This window comes from Trypanosoma cruzi, genomic scaffold, assembly GCF_000209065.1.
Source record: "Trypanosoma cruzi strain CL Brener 1047053516749 genomic scaffold, whole genome shotgun sequence".
Taxonomy (NCBI): Eukaryota; Euglenozoa; class Kinetoplastea; order Trypanosomatida; family Trypanosomatidae; genus Trypanosoma; species Trypanosoma cruzi.
Window position 1 is genome coordinate 14,913 of NW_001849425.1, and position 19,879 is coordinate 34,791.

The following is a 19,879-nucleotide window of genomic DNA, read 5'->3' on the forward strand; positions in this document are numbered from 1 at the left end:
CTGCACGAAGGAACGGCAGCCGCTGCACAGCGTCTCAGGAGTCTAGTCTTCTCTCTTACGCCCTTCGCTTGCGCCATCTTTCATTGCTCTCTGCGCAATGTTGCGAACAGTCTTGATCCTCGGTCGTGTTGCCGGCGCGAGGAGACGCAAGTTGCATGTCGGCTTACGGGGGGTGCGGGCCACGAAGCAGCATGAAAGGCTTTATAAACGTCTCCGCGAGGACGAGGCGGAGCGAGCCTTCATGCAGAAAATTCGGGAGGACCGCAATCGAAGGGAAAAAATTATCGCCAAGGCACTGCGACAAGCACTTGCCAAAAAGGAGAGGGAGGAGTCAAAGTTACTGAGGCAATATGAGGCAAACAAAGTGAAGGCCGTCGAGGAGTTGAGAAAACTGAAGGAAATGCAGGAGGCGCCTCCTGCGGTGGCTGCGCCTCAAGTTCAGAAGCCCGTCCGTGTTCCTTGCGCCAAAAAAGCAGAGCTCACAAGGGAGGAAATTCAACAACGCCGAGAGAAGGAACGCGAGGCTGAGAAAGCATTCTTTGAGATGATTGAGAAGCTACGGAAAAGGCGTGAATCGGAGATGCTTGCCGAGCAGGAGTTTGAGAAACAAATAAGAGCACGGATGGCAAGCGTTGAGAAGGAGGAAAGTGGTTTGGGTGGCAGCGAGTCTCCCGCGGTGCCAAGCGCGACGGACGTAACCGCCGACACTGTTACTGCCCAAGACGTGAATTTCGCAAGCAACCAGACGACGGAGCTTAAGGAGGTTGCTGAACAGACTGAGGATATCACACTGAAGGAAATGGAGGAGCATTCAGAACTAAATGTGGCTCTTGAGGAGCCCTCCCGTGTGGCCTCCGCCAAAGTGTCGCAGGAAAAGCAAAGACCGTCCATTGGAAAGGAAAAGAAGAAGACGCTTCAAACGAAGCAGGAGCAGCCAAAACCTCGTGAGAAACGACGTAAGAGAATAAAAGTGACCGATCACGTCCCTGCCACTCCTCAAATGACGGCTGAAAATCCTGCGGATTATGTCCCAAGTGTTCCTGATCGCGTTTACCCGCCCGTGTTTCAACAACCAACCCACGCTGTTTCGCTAACCGGTTTCAATGAGCCTCCAGTGATGTCTTCCATGGCACAGACACCGGACTTTGGGCAGAGGCATGTGCAGTCGCTACCTTCTCTTGAGTCTCCCGTAATCCCTTTGCGTCCACGGGCGTTGGACACATTTCTTCCTGTAGAACGTATGGCGCGGAGTATGCCGGTAAGTTTTCCCCACATTATTCCTGCGGTACGACAAGCTAGAGAGCGTCCAACTTCAGGTGCCGGACTACATCGTCTATAAAGGGGTACAGCTTTTGTTGTTGTTGTTGTTGTTGTTGTTGCTCAACTCGCGTTTGTGGTGAGTGCACTACCCGACATCATGACGAGCGAGCTACGGCAGGGAGGAAGGCGCTATAAATAGAGAGAGAAATAGAGGGGAAGAAAAATATTGTGTTAAAATAAAGTATATCTATCTTTATATATATTTATAAGATAAAGAAAATGACAGAAGAAATTGATGGAGTTCGAGAGAAGGAAAAAAAGAAAAAAAAGGGATATTATTTTATTTTATTTTTTTCTCTGTATTTTGGTTGTAATTTGTTTTCTGCTTCTTCACTTATTTTTATTTATTTATTTTATTTTATTTTATTTTTACATGCGTGTGCCATGTGGAGTTACTGTAGCAGAATTGGAATCTATGGAAGGACAGTTTCTGTTCGACTCTTCACTTTTTTGCTCGTGATGTTTGCAAAAAAAAAAAAAAAAAAAAAAACAACAAAAACATCTTTTTTGGCTTCTATTGCGTTGACTATTTTGTGTGTGTGTTTTAATTCACACACAATTAAAAAAAAAATGTAAAGGCACACGCAACGGAAGGAAAAAAAAAAAAAAAAAAAGAGGGAACTCCCGCAAAGGGAAGGGGTTGTAATGCTCTGATAATGGCATTCCACATCAGGGCGTACACTTTGATGGCGGCACCCTTTTTGGTTTCCGTCTCTGCCGCCTGTGCGGTGCTTTTAGCACGCGTGTTTGTGAGGAGACGCTCGAGAAATGCGGTGCTTTTGGTTTTGGAGGCGCGGGCGTACGAAATGATTGATGTTTTTTTTAAAGCCGCGAGTGGCAGCACAGACGACATGCCTGAGCGGGAGGAGGAGGGGGCATGTGTTGAGGTAAAACTAAACTGGAAAAACGCGAAGCTGCTGCGTGTTCCTGCATTATTGTTTGACGGTGGCCATTTGGACATCATGGACCTCTTCGAGGTGTACAGCGGCCTTTTGAGGAACAAAAGTTCCGATAAGCTTCTTATTTGTGACTCGTGGAATTGTTTGATAGCAATCGTGAGACATCACCTACGGCGTCATGTGAAGGAGGATAATGCCCTGTTGCTTGACGAAATGCAGGCAGAAGGACTTCTTGCCGTCTGCATTTTGCTGCGGCGGAGGTACGACATAACGAAATCGTCATTATTGTTGAACAGTTCCCCCTTGGTGGAAAGTTTTCCGGAGGGGCTTTTTCAAGTTTTTTTGAGTGCGTACCGTAAAAAAAAGTCGATCCGATTGGGACTACTTTCTTTTTTAAAACTTGTTTGGGGGTCCTGTTCCACACGACAATTGATTGGGTTAATTTGTGTCTTGTTGCTTTCGCCGGATGTTATTCTTATGGCACTTGTTGGATGGCACACAGACATGCATTGGATGCCATTGTGCGTCACCGAAATTGAGAAAGCGTTAACTCCAGAATCGGTGTCATGCGAGCACTCCTTTTTTCAATTTATGAAGGAAAATTTCTTTGGTGCAACCGGGGCGCTTGTAGCCATTGCGGTTAATTCCATTGGTCCAATTGAACTGATTTATTGCCTTCGGAACTTTGTCACTGGCTATATTTTAATGGACCTTGTCACGGCATTCCACGTCAGCGCCTACTTGGCGCTTGCGACTGCAGACTATAACCCTGACGATAACTGGTCGCTATCGCAGAGTGTTTTAAATGCACTTTGGCAAGTCTCAAGTTTGGTGATGGGTGAACTACAGAGCCAGTTGCCTTTCTTGACGCAATTGTTCTGCTGTGCCTGGGTTGTGATGCGCTTTCCTGCAGTGGCGCTGACTATTTGGTTGGGTGCTCAGTGGAATGACCTTGTGGAATTTCTCAATGAATCACTCTACTTAGAGTCTCAGTACGCCAAGCGCCATTTACTCTCACTGGATTGCTTCCCCCATCAGGAAGAAGGGGAAAGTCGTAACGAAAAGAAGGACTGTGAAGAAGGGCGCATGCTTCTTGGCGGCCAATTAAATTTTCCGTCACCCATCAGTTTGATAATGAAGGAAGGCGATTTTTTTGTGGGCAATAATAACGCCGCAGGAGGAACACGGAAGTCATTTTTTCAGCTACAGACTGTTGCTCCAGCCGGCATGCGACAACACCACGGCCTAGCCGTCCTCCTACTTGTTTTTTTGGAGTTAAAATTGATCTCGAAACCGTCTTGGAACTGCATCTTGCAGAATGCATCTTGGCCAATGGCCCCTACAGCGCTTGTGAGGCACATTTTTTACACCTTGGAAAAGGCTTTAGTATTTGAAACTAAGACAACAAACTCCCAAAGAATTCAAGGGGTGAAGGCTGTCATGCAGATCATGTTGTGTATGAGGGAAGGAATTTTTGAGGCTCGCAGCGGGTCACGATACGTTGCGGAATATCATCAGGGATTTATGTTTTTTCGGCAGAACGGCATGGAGTTAGGGGTAGTCAAAGCCTTTGTTGAGGCTCCTTATGGGAGTAGAAATGACAAGAGGGAATATTTTATTCGTGATTTTCTCCGTGGGGTATTTCGAACAACTTCTGCGATGCCACTACTTCTTACCTCAATTGCAACGCTTTGTTCTTCGAAAGCGTACCTTGAGCAAGATGCGCTGGAGCAAAGCGGCGTCATTTCGCATTTGGAGTTTATTCAACGTGCGTTTCCTCTTTTTCCCACTTTTGCCGATTTGTTTTATGAGGAGCACGGCCTTAGTGCGGCGCAGGTTGACCTGGCGCGTGTCCAGCGACAATTAACTCTAGGCGGAAGCTCGCTTGGGTGCTATCAGGTGCTGGAGGAGCTGCAGTTTGTGCAGCACAAGATTGATCGCCCCATTATGGGTCCCCCACCATTGATGGAGGGCCCGTGGAGCATTGAGTTTCACGATGTTTCGTATCGGTACAGCGAAGACAAACCTTATATATTATGGCACGTTTCGTTTAGGGTCGAGAAGGGGTCATTTCTGGGCATTACCGGGTACAGTGGAGCGGGAAAGACAACAATCTTGCGTTTGTTAAATGGGACTTATGCGCCCACTATGGGGGAAATACGAATTAACGGAATAGATATCCGCCGTTATCCTGCCCGAATGCTCCGGAGGAGAATAGCAAATGTTTGGCAGGAGGAGAGTCAACTGCAGTTATTTGATCATCTTTCTATTGCAGACAATGTGGCATTCGGAAATCTTTGGTCATGTTCTGTGACAGACATTTACGGTGCCTTGTCTGCGGCACGGGCTTTGAATTTTGTGCAGAACCGATCTTCTAACATCTTTGCACCACTGCGTGCCCAGGAGTTTAGTGGTGGGGAGGTGGAGCGCCTTTGCATTGCTCGAGCGCTCATGAGAAAAAGCTCGGAAGTGTGCGTTTGTGTTTTTGACGAGGCGACGAGTGCAGTGGATACGGAAACGGAGCGGTCGGTTTTTTGCTTTCTTGGATTGACCAGGGAAGCCAAGAGAACGCGTCAAACAACATGTGTTATTGTTTCGCATCGCCTTGCAACGTTGAAATCGGCAGATACGGTTCTTGTTCTCAACGATGGAAGAGTCGAACAGCTTGGCTGCTGGGATGAACTGTGCAAGGGCGAAGCCGATTCTTGTTTCTTACGAATGATGCGGTCACAACAGTTGCCATTGTTTGATTCATAGAGAGGGATATCCCGAGAGCGAGAAGCGTCACCTATAAGAGGGAGCCGATTGTTTTGAAATCTCTGGAGAAGAAGAAGGAAGAGAAAATATGTAGATATTTTTGACATTTCGCCTACAATAGGTGGGCTTAAGTGATTTTTTTGTTAAATTATTCACACTGTTTGTAACGACAGTGGTGATACAGAACGTTAAAATGGGGGGATGGAATTTGGGATACACTTTTGGCAGAGAGACAGTTGGTGACGCATACACTTATTGCAAAGCCAGCCACAGGAAGAATTATTCCTTTTGGAGACTGGCGGGGAGTAGGAAATGAAGGAATTTTATACATGTGGTGGAATCGTTACTTTCTGAGGAAGCAGAACGTGTTATGCTTGTGTCTGCTGGGCGAATCCACTTAGCGGTCCATTGCCGGTGCTCTGACCGTAGCATTTAGGTGCTGGGGCAGGCAGCAGCGAGAGGGTTGCTTGAGGAAGATCCACCGAAGAGTGAGATGAAATGAATTTATTCTTGCTGCTGTGCAAAAATAAAATGAAAAATAGGTGTCTGCTGAAATGCGGGTGAGCCTATCTGTGGCGCCATGACTCTTGAGGGAGAAGGCAAGGAGAGAAATAAGGCGGATGCTATGCGTAAACACTGTTGTACATGGTGTCATCCAAAGCAATACCCACATTTTTTTTTTGCTTGTGTTTTTTAAAAAATAAATTTGTTGGCTGTTATGCCAGCCATCATCGTCAAGCACGTCCGCCCTGCTGAGTGAAGACGTGAAAGAAAGCCCCGACACCCGGAGATGGCGCTGCAGTGGGAAGGCGCGAAACACAACCGCGTGACGCATCCGCCCCCGGACTGGCACGATAGCTCGATGATCCGGCGTTGCCAAGAATCAATGAAATAGCAAATCAATAAACCAGGCAATCTATAAAAAATGGAAAGAAAGTAAGAAATAAATGCCACCAGCATCGGCTTTATGCCGCGTCTGCGAGAGCTCTTGTGCCCTCTCGTCGCGCGGAGGCGCCGCTGGCAGCAGCGCCGTTCCACCTCAAAAAGGAATCCGCGCCAACTTCTTGAAGCACAATTTCCTCACTTCTCCGGTGTCCACTCCATGTTTTTCTCCAGGCGCCGGCGGAGCCGGGCAGCGGAGTAGATGCGTACTCGTCCCCTCGCACAGTTCACGCTGGCCTGATTTTAATGATGTCCGCTCGATGCCTGTGGCTGGCCGTGCGGTGGCGGGTCCGTCCGTCACTGCTGCAGCGCTGAAAACCGCATGTCGGACGTTGAACTTCTACCGGTCGTAATTCCATCGGGCTGCCGCCCGCCGTGCGAAGTGCGCTTTCTCGGCGACAGCGTGGCGCTGATGAATGGATTTGTGCGCGCCACTTTGGACACACACGGTGCGCTGTTCCTCGGTGGCATTCTCTTCTGCGCGGAGGGGGGGTTCCTGTGTGGGTTGGATGTTCTTTATGCGGAGGTTCAAACTTTGCAGTGCGTGGTTATTTAATCTCCATTTTTTTGGTGTCCTGAATTTCTTGCTGTCGGGTGTTTGTGCCGGGTGTGGGTGGTCAGCCCCGGGCACTGCCCGCCTGCCCGTCACATTGAGGGCATTGAAGGAGTGCTGTGTTCTTTGGTGCTGGCTGCGGCTCTGTTCTTGAGCGTTCTTTTGCTCTTATGCGGGATATTGGTCCTGCTATCACTTGAACCCTGAATTCACAGTAAGTGCGTTCGAGCGGGGCGGATGGAGTCAGATATTCATATTCCTGGGGATGCTTTCTAATTGTCCGGGGCGGCCTTGATTGTGGAATTGCCGGAGATGAAGTCTGAGCCCGTCTTGTTGGTCGTACGACGCTGTGCGGAAACTGCTTGAGAGTTTCTTCGGCCTGGGCCGTGCAGTCTGCGGCGGAGGTGCGATCAGTGTGCCGTTCCTTGCCCTCGTCCTTGCTCAAGTGGCGGGTGTTGGTTCCGGTGGGATTTCTGGCGGTCCCAGCTCGCCGGGGAACTTGACGTTCCACAGCGCGTGGGAGCGCGTAACGCCATCGGCGTTAGACATTTGCGTCACGACACCAGGGAGGGCGGCAAGCACGGCGCCTGCCGAGCGTCGCATCGTGGAGGTGTGAGGCCCAGCGGGAGGAGAAGGTATTTTCATGCGAATCTCTTGGCGTGCCTGCTGTGCGGCATCTAGGCCGCAGCGACCGTAGCAGCCATCCGTATTTGTGCGAAACCCCGGTGCGGAGGTGGGCCAGTGCGGCCTCTTCCCCACGAGCGAGGATGGCGTCCGTGTGCGTGGGTTCCCATTCGCCTGCTACGGTGGTGCGATGAGCCTCTGGCCTGTGCCGTCGGGCACGGATAGTACATTCGGCCACTGCGACGATGCAGGTGCTCCATTTTTCTGTGATCTGTGCGAGGTCGGACGCCTTATTGACTTATACATCACGTGTTTCGTTCTTCGACATGCCGCAGTGGCCAAAGACAAGCTGCATCCGTATGCGCGCTCCTCGGCGCTGCGGGTGACAGAAAAGGGCACGTCTACAATGTGAGCCACCACGGGATCTAGAACCGTGAGAGGAGTCGCTTTTGTAGTGCACTGAGGAGAGATTGTGAGCCTGTGAGGGTTGAAATACTGTACGGCGCACTGCCTGTCCGAGGGATGCTGCCCAATGGATTCTTGTACCAAGGTGCTGGGCGATGCTTTAGGCTCTGCGGCTGCATGGCACCGGTCCTGCGCCGGCCCTGGCAATGTTGATCCGCGTTCCATTCAGGTACAGCATCGCCGCTGCTCCAAACTTGACGCCGAGTCCCACGAAGCCGCCCGTCCATCCTTCGCGGCGTTTTCTTCTGGGTGTGGCAAAAGGCCTGTGCGTCAGATGTGGCGGGCGATCCAGCGGTCACAAGCCTGGTGCTGGACCTTGTCGGGGCCATCTGCAGCGGCACCGTCGCGGGAGGGGCGGGCAGCGAGCTTCTGTCCGAGGCGCAGGGCGCAGGGCCATGATGAAGTCGTAAGGTTTTCTGGCGGGGTGCTGCGGGTGGCGGACAATGGAGGCACTAAAACGCAGAGCATTACTACGCGCCTCGCATCGGGGAGGGGCTGCAGCTTTGCCTCCAACACGGCACACTTCATTCTACTTACTCTCGGGTTTCACGCAACTATTTTGCTCGCCTGCTACTTTGCGGGATCCGGCGTGCAGCGGGACGTCGGGAAGGCCACCCAGCAACATACTCTGACGCCGTGCGTCGCCTCCGCCTGCGGCAGCGCAATGTGCACCGGCCTCAGTGTGTCCCTCCTAGTTCCCCATGCAAAAGACAAAATCGTTGCCAGTTGGAGTGGGCGCTGATCCAATTCCTCATGGCGATTCGCCACGTGTGCTCATTCCACGAGGATGCTGGAACTTGACGTCCAGAAGAGTCGGCATGTGTTCCATAGTGACCGGGGCGTCCTCATAAGCGAGGCGCAGTGGGGCCGTGTTGCCGCTGCCAAGGAGAGTGTAACTAGTCTTTCTGGCATTTGCCGCCATGAAGTATTCTCTGGTCCACTCTGCGACGGCACTCAGGCCTTCTTTTGAGGCCGAGTTGATCGTATCTCTGTTGCCCTGCTGTGCGATGGTGGTGGGGGCGTCAGCAATGAACCCTCGGCGAATTAGGGCACGTTCGAAGGACAAGGACGACGGGACCGCAAGACGACGACGAACATGATGGGTGACGGCGCTGTTCCCTGCGGTGCGCCTCGTGTGAGGGTCCTGGAGGAGGGTGTGAGTTTGTCGATGCAAACCACAGCACTTGGGTTATTGGGGCACGATGCTGACCAGCGTGCGATGCGATTGGGAATCGACAGTCGCCGCATTTCCAAGATTACCGCGTCAGGGCCCACCGTGCCAAAGGCATTGGCGTAGTCCACAAAGTAAGCCGCCGTGCGGTGTTCTGAAGCATTGCGATGCATGGCAGCCCTGAGGTGCAGCAATTGGTCGGGGGTGGAATTTCCCGGCAAAAAGCAAGATGGCTGCAGAGCCAACTGGGACTCGATGACGTCCCGGATGCGTGCGGCGGGGGTGTGTTCCATGAGCTAGCTGGGGCAGCTGCTCAGAGTTACAGGTCGGTGGGAGTCGCGGTTGGATGCCGTTCTCTCCGGATTGGGCAGGAGTAGCACAGCCCCGCGTCGCCAATTCCGCGGGACGCTCCCTGCACGTAGGCGGCTATCGAACAGCCAGGGGACGTCACGCCTCGCCACACGGCCTAGATGGCGCAGCGCCTCTCCATGTATTCCGTCGGGTCCAGGCGCCGGTCCCAAGAGCAACAGCCGTGGGGTGCGGCCGGGCTCTGCCATACTTATTGGGTGAGGTCCATCGCATTCGTCGGGATCGGTGGCGGAGGGCGGGGCTTTGGGTGCCGTGTTGCTTTCGCCGCCTACAGCTTCATGGGGTGGCTGACCTTCAGGTGTTTACTGAGCATTGGGCCATCGAAATTCATGGCTGGCGTGCTAAAGGAACGAGGGGCTTAAGCACGGGCGTACTACCTGCCGGCTGTTGCCGTTCGTGCTCTCGAGCTCGGAGCGGAGCGTGTGCCAGCGGCTTTTGGATGCTTCGCGCAGCGCTTCCCTGCGACGGAGTTCCCGCCGCTGACCGCCTTCTGCGTGGGGTGCGGCGGCAACGGCGCGGTCCAATTCCGCCAGCCATGGAGTCCAGAATGGGGACGGCTGGTGATTCCATTCCGGGACCGTTGCCCTGGTGGCTCTCCGCGTTCCTAGTACAACGCGCTTCTCCGTGCTGCACATTTTGGTTAATTCTCGTGGGATTCTGCAGAGCCGGCTGAATACTTCGCTGGGCTTATTCCAATCCGCCTTCTTCCATGCTAATAATTTCCGGTTAGGCCCCAGCACCACGGTGGGTGTGTCGTCGTCCCCGATCGGCACATCAAGGAGAATGATGCAGTGATCGCTGCCCAGTGAGAGCCGTTCGGCCAATGGGTGACGACACAATCCTTCGAAAGGGCGGTTTCGGGTGCTGTGCTGCCCTGTCGCTCGGTGTACCTCGTGCGCTCCCCGCTGTTGACGACCTGGAGTACATTCTCAATGCACCGGCGCGCAATGGTATCGCCACGGAAGTCTGATGGGATGTTGCGGTCCCAAGCCTCCGTGTGTGCCTCGACGTCTGCGTCCATTGGCTGTGGCCCGTCCGCACAGAGCTGCCCATCCAATTCCTCCGCCGTCGTGCTCTTTGCAAAGAAGGGAAGGAAATACACTGAGAAAAACGCAATTTTCATTCCTGCTTGTGGGTGGATGGTCGCTTGCGCCAGCTCGATTCCAGCGATGGAGGCCGGTTCTGCTACTGCCTGTGGCCCCTCACGGACGAGAATGGACACACCGCCGCCACGACAGTTGCGAGCAGTCCCGTGGTGCTGGACCGCGGCGCCACGGTGAAGCAGCTGGCACTGCCCGTGCGCACAGCTCCTGCTGGCATCCACGGCTACGGGGCTCATCCCGAGGATTTTGAATGGCGAAGCGTGAACGGCAGCTCCGATGCAAAGGGTTGCTTTACCCTTTGTCTTTTCTTTACGAGTGCGGAACTTTTTCTTTAACGGCGGGGATAAACGGGGGCGCGGGGTTGGCGTTTTACTGAAGATAGGAAGGATAAGCAAATACCGGTGGACATTAACACGTATGGCAGCATTGGCTCATCTTTAGGAACGGAAAGAGGGATAAAGAAAAAAAAAATGACGGGGCGTTTTCACAGGCTTGTTTGTAACTCATTACAATTTCTTTTTTCAGAGGCCTTTTAAAAGTGGTACAACATTTTTTTTTTGCCTTTTCGAACTTGAGCGGAGTCTCTTTTTCTATTTACGGTAAAGGCGAACATTGTTGCCTCTCTCTTCACCTGTCTTCCCCACGTTTGCATAATCACGCTTTTTTTAATTATTATTCATTTATGTGTTTATTTTTTTTTTTCTGCATTTTTGTGTCGAAGTGACTTCTAGCACCAATGAAGTTCCTCAAGCCTGGCAAGGTGGTGATCGTGACGTCCGGCCGCTACGCCGGCAAGAAGGCGGTGATTGTGCAGAACACCGATTCGAAGAGCAAAGAGCGTCCCTACGGCCACTCTCTGATCGCCGGCATGAAGAAGTACCCGAAGAAGGTTGTCCGTGGCATGAGCAAGCGCACCATCCAGCGCCGCTCTCGCGTGGGCGTGTTCCTGCGTGTCGTGAATCACAAACACTTTCTGCCGACGCGGTACAACATGGACTTGTCGAGGGAGCTCCGCGGCCGCATCAACGTCTCGGATGCGTCGAAGAAGGCCAAGTCGAAGCAGCTGGTGAGGAAGTTGTTCCAGGCTCGCTACAACGCCGGCAGCAACCGCTGGTTCTTCCAGCGTCTGCGCTTCTAGGGTGCTACTGGTTCGCTGCATTTGTTTTATTTTTATTATTATTAGAAATATCTGCAGTTCTTCTCTGTTTGTGGTTTTAATTTTGCATTTGTTTGCTCTTCAGGAGTGCTGTTGAACTCTCAGTTGTGCGTTAGCGCAGATGCATACGCTTCTCTTTTCTTTCTTTTTTCTTTTTTTCCTTTTTTTTTTTTTTTGGTTTATGCACCACTTACTGTGTGCTTCATGGGAAGTAGGAGGTGAGGGAAGGATGCCCAGGCTGATGCACGCGGGGACCGCGAGAGGAGTGTTTGCGTCTTGTGCCTGTTTGTTAAGGAGAGACGTGCTCGCATCGGTCATTTTATAACGCCATCGTTTTTGAGGGGTCATCCGGCAACGGGCAATTGTGGTCCGGCGGTGAAGAGCACCGCTTTTTTTCTACGGGCGAATGCAAAAAATTGTTTTCTTCTTTTATTTCATCTGTTTTTTTGTTTGTTATTTTTTCTTTTTCCTAATCTTTTTTGCTTTTCTTTTTATCGGTTACGGAGTTTTCTTGTCGTTACTGCGGAGACTGGTGGCGGCGGTGGGGATTAGGGGGGAAGTGGGGGACAAGAAAACGTCTGCGTCTCTGCCCCTGCGGAGGATGATACATTTGCATCACGCGGTGCGGCTTCGACTTCTTGCCCAGCGGGTGAGCGCCGCTGGTGTCATTTCTCCTTCTAATTGTGGGATGTCTCTGCACGCATTGCGGCAACTGGGCGCATGCAATGTGCATGACCGCGAGCTCCTGAAACGAATCGACGAGGTGTACCGGCAGGCAGACCTTCGTTCTCGAGCCAACATGTTCCATTGCCTGGCGTGCTGCGTCCGTGAGCAGTGCTCCGTTTACAAGGGTCTGCCAGAGGCATTGCCTCCCCTAATAACGAGTATGCAGGAAAGTATACTTGGCGATGTTGATGAACTTTCCCCCACGGAGTGCATTCTGGTAATGGAGGGGGTTGTGAAGGTGACACCGTATCGTTGTGCCACCACACACTTGGCGGCTATTCTCCGTAACCGCTCAACCGCACTTGTTGCTATTGTGAGTAACCCCGTTGAGCTTAGCGGCATTGCCCGGATTGCTGTGGAGGCAATGCAGGAGGCTCAACCCCACTCCACAGAAACAGATGGAGAGCAAGGGGAGGAATACCGCCTGCGTCTTGGATGGTCACGGGAACTTCGGGAGATTAGTGAGACGATTGAATCGCGTTTAGATTCCTTTGGCAAGCAGGACCTTCTAACGCTGGTGGATGCGATTACGCTGCGAGTTACGCCAAAGATGGAGAAAACGACAGGGACGGGAGAGGATAGATTGCGGAAGTTGGGCGAATGGCCCTCTCGCGATGTCCCCGAGGAGTGTCGGTCTCTGTTGTTGCGGGTGTTGAGTAGTACAAGGCAGCGTCTTACGGTGCTTTCACCGTCACAGTTAAGTGCATGGCTGCTTCGTGTTGTGCACCTCCACCAACAGCACTACCCAATTTTCATGAGTATTGTTCAGCGGCTGGGTGAACAGCATGTACGGTCCTCCATGTCAGCTTCACAGCTATCGAGGTGTATTGATTCTCTTGGTGAGACGATAAGTATCTGTCATGAAGAAAATTTTTTGAGTCGCACAGACCTGCAGTTTGTCTCGTCTGTTGTAAATAAACTCCTGGAGACATTGGTGCATATCTTGGAGAAGGACGGCGGGTCAAGCGAAGACTGTTCGGCGTACCTTGTGCCTGCGATGTTATCGCTATCGGAGGAAGTCGTAGCTGGAAACGTGGAGATTTTGCACCCATTAATGGAGCGTTTTTTTATTATTCTATACCGGCACTTTGGGAAACTCACGCCGCGAGAGCGTGCGGACGTGGTCACCGCTGTGTTTCTCTGGGGTTTGCTGAATAAAAAACCCGAACATCAGCAGGAACGGCAGCGGGATGCTGGCGCGTTAAAAATGAGCGGCAACGATGTATGCTCTCCAGATGCGTGGTGTAAAGTCGTGTTGAACAACATGGACTCTTACAGCACGTTGGATGCGTTGCAGATTATGAACGAGGTGACATCGGCCGTGTATGCGGAGGAGGCCGGAGCCTGCGCGTACAGTCCATTGTCGGTTCGGCCTATGCTTCTGCGGCTGCATGAACGTTTGCAGGGGTCGATAGGGAATCTTGACGGGGTTCCGTCTTCCCACCTTACCCGTTACTTGACGTCCATTTCAAAATTGGGGTTGCGCCGCAAGGCGGATTATTACTGCGTGCTAAAAATTCTTCAAGGGCGTGAGCTGACAGACTTTGAAAGCCTTCGAGTGCTTGGTGTTGTTGCACGTCATCATCTGCGCGCTGTGCCGTTAATCACGGAGACTGTGCGTTGTATTCCAAGTCGAGCAGCCTCGCTGCATCCGAAACAGAAGTGCCTCGTGCTGAAGTACCTGGGACAGGTAAGGGCACAGCGCTTTGTTCAGGTGCCGCACCACCCTTCTTTGGCATTTGGAGCGTTTTTGACCCGTGAAGAGGTGGTGAAAGAGATATCGGTGCTTAGTGCCATGTTTGCATTTGTGGGCCTTGTGGAACTGCGACAATTTGAGAACCAAACAATTGTTTGTCTCCTTCAAGGCCCCCTTTCTCGGCACGATGAATTCTCTGGCATTCATTCCGCAACGTCCCTCAGTGAATTTATTGCCGCATTGTGCCGAGTCGACCGACGTCTCGTGCCCACGAAGATGATACAGGCTGTTCTCAATGTGGTCACGAGTCGGTTAGCGACGTCACGGAGCTTCTTTGTGGACATGGCGGACATTTCCTTTTGGTTGCGATTAGTGAGGGAGCGATCTTCTTTGGGGGCCTACGTGGCTGCGATGGATCGTCAGGGTGAGAGTGAAAAGGAAGGTGCGGAGTACATGACGGCGGTGTCAAATTATGTCTCCGTGGCAGCCGCCATAGCTAAGACACGTCTAATGGATATCTCTGGTTCTAATGATCTGAAAACCAACACATTTCTTTTCAACCAGATGGCGATCGGCTATCGATTGGGCGTGTCGCTGCTGCCTGAGGCCGAAGAGCGTCTATCGTGCCATCTGGACACCAAACACCTTCCACAGCTTCTCAGTGACCCGCGGCAGGTCATAAATGCCGTGACAGTTGCCCGCCAAATTCGGCATTTAAACCCGACGGTCGCAAAGGAGGTGTTTCATTTTGTTGAGAGGAATGTTGGCTCGCTGGGTGCACAGGAGGCGCTATTGCTTGGGGTAGAGATGACAGAGTCGTTGTCTGACGCGGGTGAATCAAAGGACCAGGTAGTGGAGATGATGCATAAGCTGCACGCGCTGGCGAAGCAAAGCTTGAATGATGCACGACGACTGAAGAAGTTGAGCGTGCAGGAGGTAGCACTTGGTGCTCTTTACGGTGTTGTGAAGCGCCCAGTTTCTTCCACTTCCCGTTGAAAGAAGGCTGATGGCTTTCGGAAATGAACCTTTTCACATGGCCCTTGCCTTATAAACTGCACGTTTACTTTCTTCTCTTGCAGTGATTCACTTGATTACAACATTTCAATGACATCTCCTATTTTTTTAAATTCTTTTATGGGTTTGGTTTCTGCTACCTGAAGGGGATTAATACTGTCTGGCTTCTAGCACCAATGAAGTTCCTCAAGCCTGGCAAGGTGGTGATCGTGACGTCCGGCCGCTACGCCGGCAAGAAGGCGGTGATTGTGCAGAACACCGATTCGAAGAGCAAAGAGCGTCCCTACGGCCACTCTCTGATCGCCGGCATGAAGAAGTACCCGAAGAAGGTTGTCCGTGGCATGAGCAAGCGCACCATCCAGCGCCGCTCTCGCGTGGGCGTGTTCCTGCGTGTCGTGAATCACAAACACTTTCTGCCGACGCGGTACAACATGGACTTGTCGAGGGAGCTCCGCGGCCGCATCAACGTCTCGGATGCGTCGAAGAAGGCCAAGTCGAAGCAGCTGGTGAGGAAGTTGTTCCAGGCTCGCTACAACGCCGGCAGCAACCGCTGGTTCTTCCAGCGTCTGCGCTTCTAGGGTGCTGCTTGTGTATGATTCCCCTGTGAGTTTTTGTTTTTTGATCATTTTTGATGCTCAATGGCTTCCTGGCTTTACCGGTGGCATCCACATGTGTGTTTTTTTTATCAATTTTTTTTCTCGTGATTTTTCTGTCGTCCTTCGAGTCCTGCATGCGTCACACATTCTTTTTTTTTTTTTACCTTTTATTTATCATCTCACTCTCTCTCTCTGTGTGTGTGTGTGCTCCCGGGAGGTTGCCTGAATTGGGGTGGGCAGGGTCAAATAGAAGTTTATTGCCTGACGTTGTTGGGTCACGGTTTTACGTCTTTTGTGTCCGCTGTGGGTTTTAGCGACGTTTGAGGCTGTCGTCTGGTGGCGATGGCGGAGACGATCAAATGCATTTCTGGGATGGAGCCTCAGGCCATTCTGGCCAAACAACAGTACCCCAACGGCATCTCGCAGAGCATGTTTTCCGTCTTTGACAAGTGCAAGGACAAGAAGCGCATGATTGCACCAACACTGCTGAAGGGCGTCACGATCGCCAAGCTCTGGGAGAGCATTTTTTCCAACTCATCGGACTTCCTTAAGCGATATCACGAAAGACGGAAAGAAACCGAGGTGGAGGTGGGGAAGTGGGTGTATTTAAACGAAATGGGTAGTGGATATCGCACCGTATCTCTCCTCACTGTTGTGGACATACCAAAAGTTGGGAGTGTCACACAATTGAATGAGGTTCATCGCTTTTCGTACACAATTTCGTCCAGCGGGGCTGTGCTGCTTCTGTACCATATTTCATCCCAGACCCCAAATGTCCCTGCTGGTCAATCGTTTCGCACGGAAGCCTTTTTGGAAATTACTGCTGAATCTCTCAATGGCGACTGCACTATTTGCGTCTGGGGTGGGTGTAAAAAAATGAGCATGGCGTTCGCAGCCATCCAATACATGGCGGTGCCGCGAGCCATTCGTGAAATGACAAATGGATACCGGTTGATGCTTCAAATGATTTCTGAGGATTTGTTGGGTGATGCGGTGAAGGTTGCCACCGAGGACGAAGACGCGAATGGAGACGGCCAGAAAGATGGTAAAGACGCCGAGTACGGTGGTGCTGACGGTGGGGGCGATGGCGGTTACCAGGCACCGGGTATGGTATTCCAGGGACTGATGCTGATGCTTGCAATTGTTGTCACAATTTCTATTCTTTGCTCCATATCAACATTGCGAAGTACTGCCCAAATCTCAACAATGATTTCCTCTCAGCTTGTTGATGGGGGCATGCAAGGAGGTGCCTCACGCAGTTCTTTGAGTGGCAACTTAAACTTGCACCACTCCACCGGGGTGGGGACTGCACGCGGCCCAATAACACAAGACCAGGCTCTTCGTTACGCCGCTAGAGATGCACAAATTCAGTCTCTTCGTTACCGTTGGATAGAGCAACGTGTCACCGTACAGAAACTGGAATCTACCGTTGCACGTCTGTGGTGGATGAACGTGTTGCAGTTGGTCTTCATGGTGCTTTTGTTGATGAAAACTTTCTTTTTTTGATGTTTTTGACTTTGATATAGTACGTCGATAATTATTTTTCTTCAAAAAGCGTCTCTCTTTCTTTTCTCTCTCCCTCGCGCTCTTTCTGTCTCTCTGTCTGTCTTTGTGTGTGTGTGTGTGTTTGCGTGTGCTTGCTGTAGGCTTGGCAATGGGAGAGGGGAGTTTGTGTGAGGGAGCAGTTTTTTTTCTTATAACAACTTTTTTTTTTTTACTTTTGTGTGTATGTGTGTTTTGCCGGGCTTTGCTCTGCACGGGTCCGGCATGGGAGGGAGCTTTGATCGCCATGCCTCTGTGTGGGGGAAATTACATTGAGCCGAAGCCTCTGGGTGGGCCGAATCAAACAACACTGCAGCGGCTCCTTCTTCCCGTCACTCTCTCAGCCTCCCCCACACAGAGAGACAACCCCGTGAGGTGGCGATAAATATTTTTAGGGAGAAAGAGCCAACAGGAAGGAAGAAGCCAAAAAAAAAAAAAAAAAAAAATAAAAAAGGGAGAAAACAACAAAAAAGGTTACATGACGTGGAGGCTACTGCAAAACGAAAGTTTTTTTAATATTTTCATTTGGGGCATTTTGAAGCATCCGCAATTGGATGGGGAGGGAGGAGGAAAAGAGGGTAAGAGGAATGGGGAGAAAACGAAAAAAAAAATAATTATGAGAACGGGCTTTGGCTTGCTTTTCCAGAATTGATTTTTTTGCAAGGTGTTGTTGCCGCTGCAATATGACTTATCTTCTCCATTTTATTGGTGACGGACTGGGAAAAACACTGTTGGTAGGGTCATGATGAGATTCCGTTTCAGCACAGAGGAGAGTGTTACAGGGAAGGCGAGTTTTGACAGCGCAGCAAGAAATGATACAATGCTCTTTTTGTATCCTTGTAGAATAATTAATCTCGTCTGCGCCATTTTTTTTTTTTTTTGTTGTTGATGCATTGTGGCTACGTTTCTCCGGGTCGTTTGCGTGGAGGAAACTTATGTTGCCACAGAAGGGGCCGTGGAGGGCGGGGGCGCTGGAGTTGTGGGGTGTGTGTGGAAGCTGTTACGGTCAGTGGCGAGGGCTTTTTCGCCCTGACGGTTCTGCAGCACGACAATCTTTTCACTGACGAGGTATATTTGATGTATGTGTGTTTGGAACTCGGTGGTTTTGGTTGTGATTGCAGAGTACAAGATTGAAGTTTATGGGGCGCAGGGGCTCTGTGAACTTTGGGGTACTGCAGTCAACAACATATTCCGTATTTGAATAGGGCTCGGCCGCATCTCGTTTTAGAAGTTTTTTTTTTCTCTGTTTTCTCCTTTGTATATTCCGCGTTTGTCATTGCTGTGCTATGAGTGCGCCGGAGGGCTGAATTGTGTCTTTCCCGGTGTCTGTTTGTGTGCGTGTGCATGTGATGGGATTGGTGCACCGATAGTTCAGCCTGTTTTTTTTTTTTTTTTTTTTGTGGCTTAACTTGTGGCGTTGCTACTTGGAAGTATGGCGAGGGTGAGCATTGGCGAAGTAAACGGCAATTTTTTTCTCATTGTATTTACCTACAGCCGACTGTTGGATGTGTTCTACGAACTCTCTTGAGGGGATCCATGAGGAGGAGCGACCGGGCGACGCCGCGTTGCTGTGGCCTGAGGGGATGCAGCGGCAGGCGAGAGGAGAGTGTGGGCCGTCACTTCTGCCTGTTGGAGCGGCTCCAGATGGGACGAACTACGCTCCGTACGTGGTGCAGTCAACGAGCACGTGCGCCGTGCCATTTTCGGAGATGTTGGAGTCTGCGCTTCACTCTTCTGTAGAGGCGTTGGCCACCCGTGCGGCGGAAGACGAGAGCGCTCTCATCAATGCGTGCGCACCTCCTTCCTCTTGGTGAGGCCTCCAGTCTGCGTGTTTTTACGGGTCTTCTTGGAGAACAACTGCGGCGCTTGCACTTCCCGCACGTTTAGGCCTTTTCCTTTTGTGTCCCGACAGCGGATTGGTGGCTCTGCGCGTGGCGTGGGGGACGAGTTGCCAGGAGTTGCGCGCTTTTTGTGTGATGCTTCTTTTCCTTCAGATTCAAGCGTTTCTTTTTTTTTTTGATATGTTTTGCTTTTCTGTGTACCTTTTTTTTTTTTCCTTTTTGGCGTCTGTTCATGCAGCAACAAGAAGTAAGAGACCACAGCCCTTTCGTCTCAGCCGGCTTCCTCCGGCAATTGCTTTGGGGGTATTTTTTTTCTTTTGTCTTTCTGACTTCTGCGCGGGCAGTCGGTGGATGAGGGTGGCGGTGCGTCTTCTTCGCAGGGATGAGCGCATCCCCTCGCCGGGCAGTTCGCTCCTTAACCCACGCAGCCAGCGAGCCAAGCTTCGGCAGATGATGATGACTCACGCAGCACAAGAGAAGCAGTTTGAAGAGCAGGCGTTGTTTGCAGGACTAGGAGGCGCCTCATCATTGCCACCAGTGCGTAGCAAAAAGGAGCGAACCTCAAAGGCTACTCGCCGCGTCGGACGGGACGTGGCGGAGAGAGCAAAGTGCATGACAGATAGTGAGTGGGAAAGTGTCCCTATGGACGAGAAACATGCGTTTACTAAGTACATGAGTCAAATGCTGCGCGAGCACCCAACGGAAACGACAGAGCAGCAGCGGCGTCGGTACTTTGAGACGACCATGGTGGATGCACGTGACCTGGATCCACAGAAGACCGTTCGAGACGAGTACGAGCGTATTAAACTTGGTTTGCCCGTACAGTTGAAGAATCCACAACATCCTTTGGGCGTTTCGCAGGCTGTGTACGAAGCGGCGGATGCCTCACTTTTTGACCCGACGAATGTTCATAAATTGGAAAACGCCATGACCCACATTAAGCAGGTATTTGCAGATTACGTAAATAAGAAGCGGGAGGGCGTGAGTACAGAGGCGGAGCGACGACAATTGGCGAACATGACGGCTGAACTGAATTTGGAGACGCAGAAACATCTTGCAAACACATTTAAATACGCTGAAACCCGTTTACGGCAGATTTCTTTGG

The 19,879-nt window shown here is 51.4% G+C and overlaps 8 protein-coding genes across 8 annotated transcripts, besides 16 other annotated features; all 8 read left to right on the plus strand.

The window, feature by feature from the left end:
- Nucleotides 1-6,356: a sequence feature (heterozygous, non-Esmeraldo-like haplotype).
- On the plus strand, nt 98-1,339 carry Tc00.1047053506817.10 (hypothetical protein, conserved; the record flags this gene model as incomplete). Its single annotated transcript, XM_804709.1, has 1 exon — nt 98-1,339. One exon carries the CDS (start codon nt 98-100, stop codon nt 1,337-1,339), a length of 1,242 nt encoding a protein of 413 aa, XP_809802.1.
- Nucleotides 1,353-1,379: a microsatellite.
- Nucleotides 1,596-1,690: a sequence feature (T-rich).
- Nucleotides 1,788-1,819: a microsatellite.
- Nucleotides 1,977-4,976, plus strand: Tc00.1047053506817.20 (ABC transporter, putative; the record flags this gene model as incomplete). Its single annotated transcript, XM_804710.1, has 1 exon — nt 1,977-4,976. The coding sequence occupies one exon, from the start codon at nt 1,977-1,979 to the stop codon at nt 4,974-4,976; it is 3,000 nt and encodes a 999-aa protein (XP_809803.1).
- Nucleotides 6,357-10,370: a sequence feature (areas not merged during assembly with more than two copies in the genome that could not be assigned to a particular haplotype).
- Nucleotides 7,154-10,394: a mobile genetic element.
- Nucleotides 10,371-10,528: a sequence feature (haploid, non-Esmeraldo-like haplotype).
- Nucleotides 10,529-19,879: a sequence feature (heterozygous, non-Esmeraldo-like haplotype).
- Nucleotides 10,864-10,905: a sequence feature (AT_rich).
- On the plus strand, nt 10,940-11,341 carry Tc00.1047053506817.30 (ribosomal protein L27, putative; the record flags this gene model as incomplete). Its single annotated transcript, XM_804711.1, has 1 exon — nt 10,940-11,341. One exon carries the CDS (start codon nt 10,940-10,942, stop codon nt 11,339-11,341), a length of 402 nt encoding a protein of 133 aa, XP_809804.1.
- Nucleotides 11,491-11,535: a sequence feature (T-rich).
- Nucleotides 11,776-11,851: a sequence feature (T-rich).
- Tc00.1047053506817.40 (hypothetical protein, conserved) lies at nt 11,961-14,777 on the plus strand (the record flags this gene model as incomplete). Its single annotated transcript, XM_804712.1, has 1 exon — nt 11,961-14,777. The coding sequence occupies one exon, from the start codon at nt 11,961-11,963 to the stop codon at nt 14,775-14,777; it is 2,817 nt and encodes a 938-aa protein (XP_809805.1).
- On the plus strand, nt 14,972-15,373 carry Tc00.1047053506817.50 (ribosomal protein L27, putative; the record flags this gene model as incomplete). The annotated part of the gene is made up of 1 exon (XM_804713.1): nt 14,972-15,373. The coding sequence occupies one exon, from the start codon at nt 14,972-14,974 to the stop codon at nt 15,371-15,373; it is 402 nt and encodes a 133-aa protein (XP_809806.1).
- Tc00.1047053506817.60 (hypothetical protein, conserved) lies at nt 15,734-16,897 on the plus strand (the record flags this gene model as incomplete). Its single annotated transcript, XM_804714.1, has 1 exon — nt 15,734-16,897. The coding sequence occupies one exon, from the start codon at nt 15,734-15,736 to the stop codon at nt 16,895-16,897; it is 1,164 nt and encodes a 387-aa protein (XP_809807.1).
- Nucleotides 16,949-17,000: a sequence feature (CT-rich).
- Nucleotides 17,002-17,027: a microsatellite.
- Nucleotides 17,359-17,405: a microsatellite.
- Nucleotides 18,313-18,332: a microsatellite.
- Nucleotides 18,439-18,747, plus strand: Tc00.1047053506817.70 (uncharacterized protein; the record flags this gene model as incomplete). Its single annotated transcript, XM_804715.1, has 1 exon — nt 18,439-18,747. The coding sequence occupies one exon, from the start codon at nt 18,439-18,441 to the stop codon at nt 18,745-18,747; it is 309 nt and encodes a 102-aa protein (XP_809808.1).
- Nucleotides 18,937-18,995: a sequence feature (T-rich).
- On the plus strand, nt 19,126-19,879 carry Tc00.1047053506817.79 (hypothetical protein, conserved; the record flags this gene model as incomplete). The annotated part of the gene is made up of 1 exon (XM_804716.1): nt 19,126-19,879. A coding segment is annotated over one exon (754 nt), but the record flags the coding sequence as incomplete, so codon positions are not given.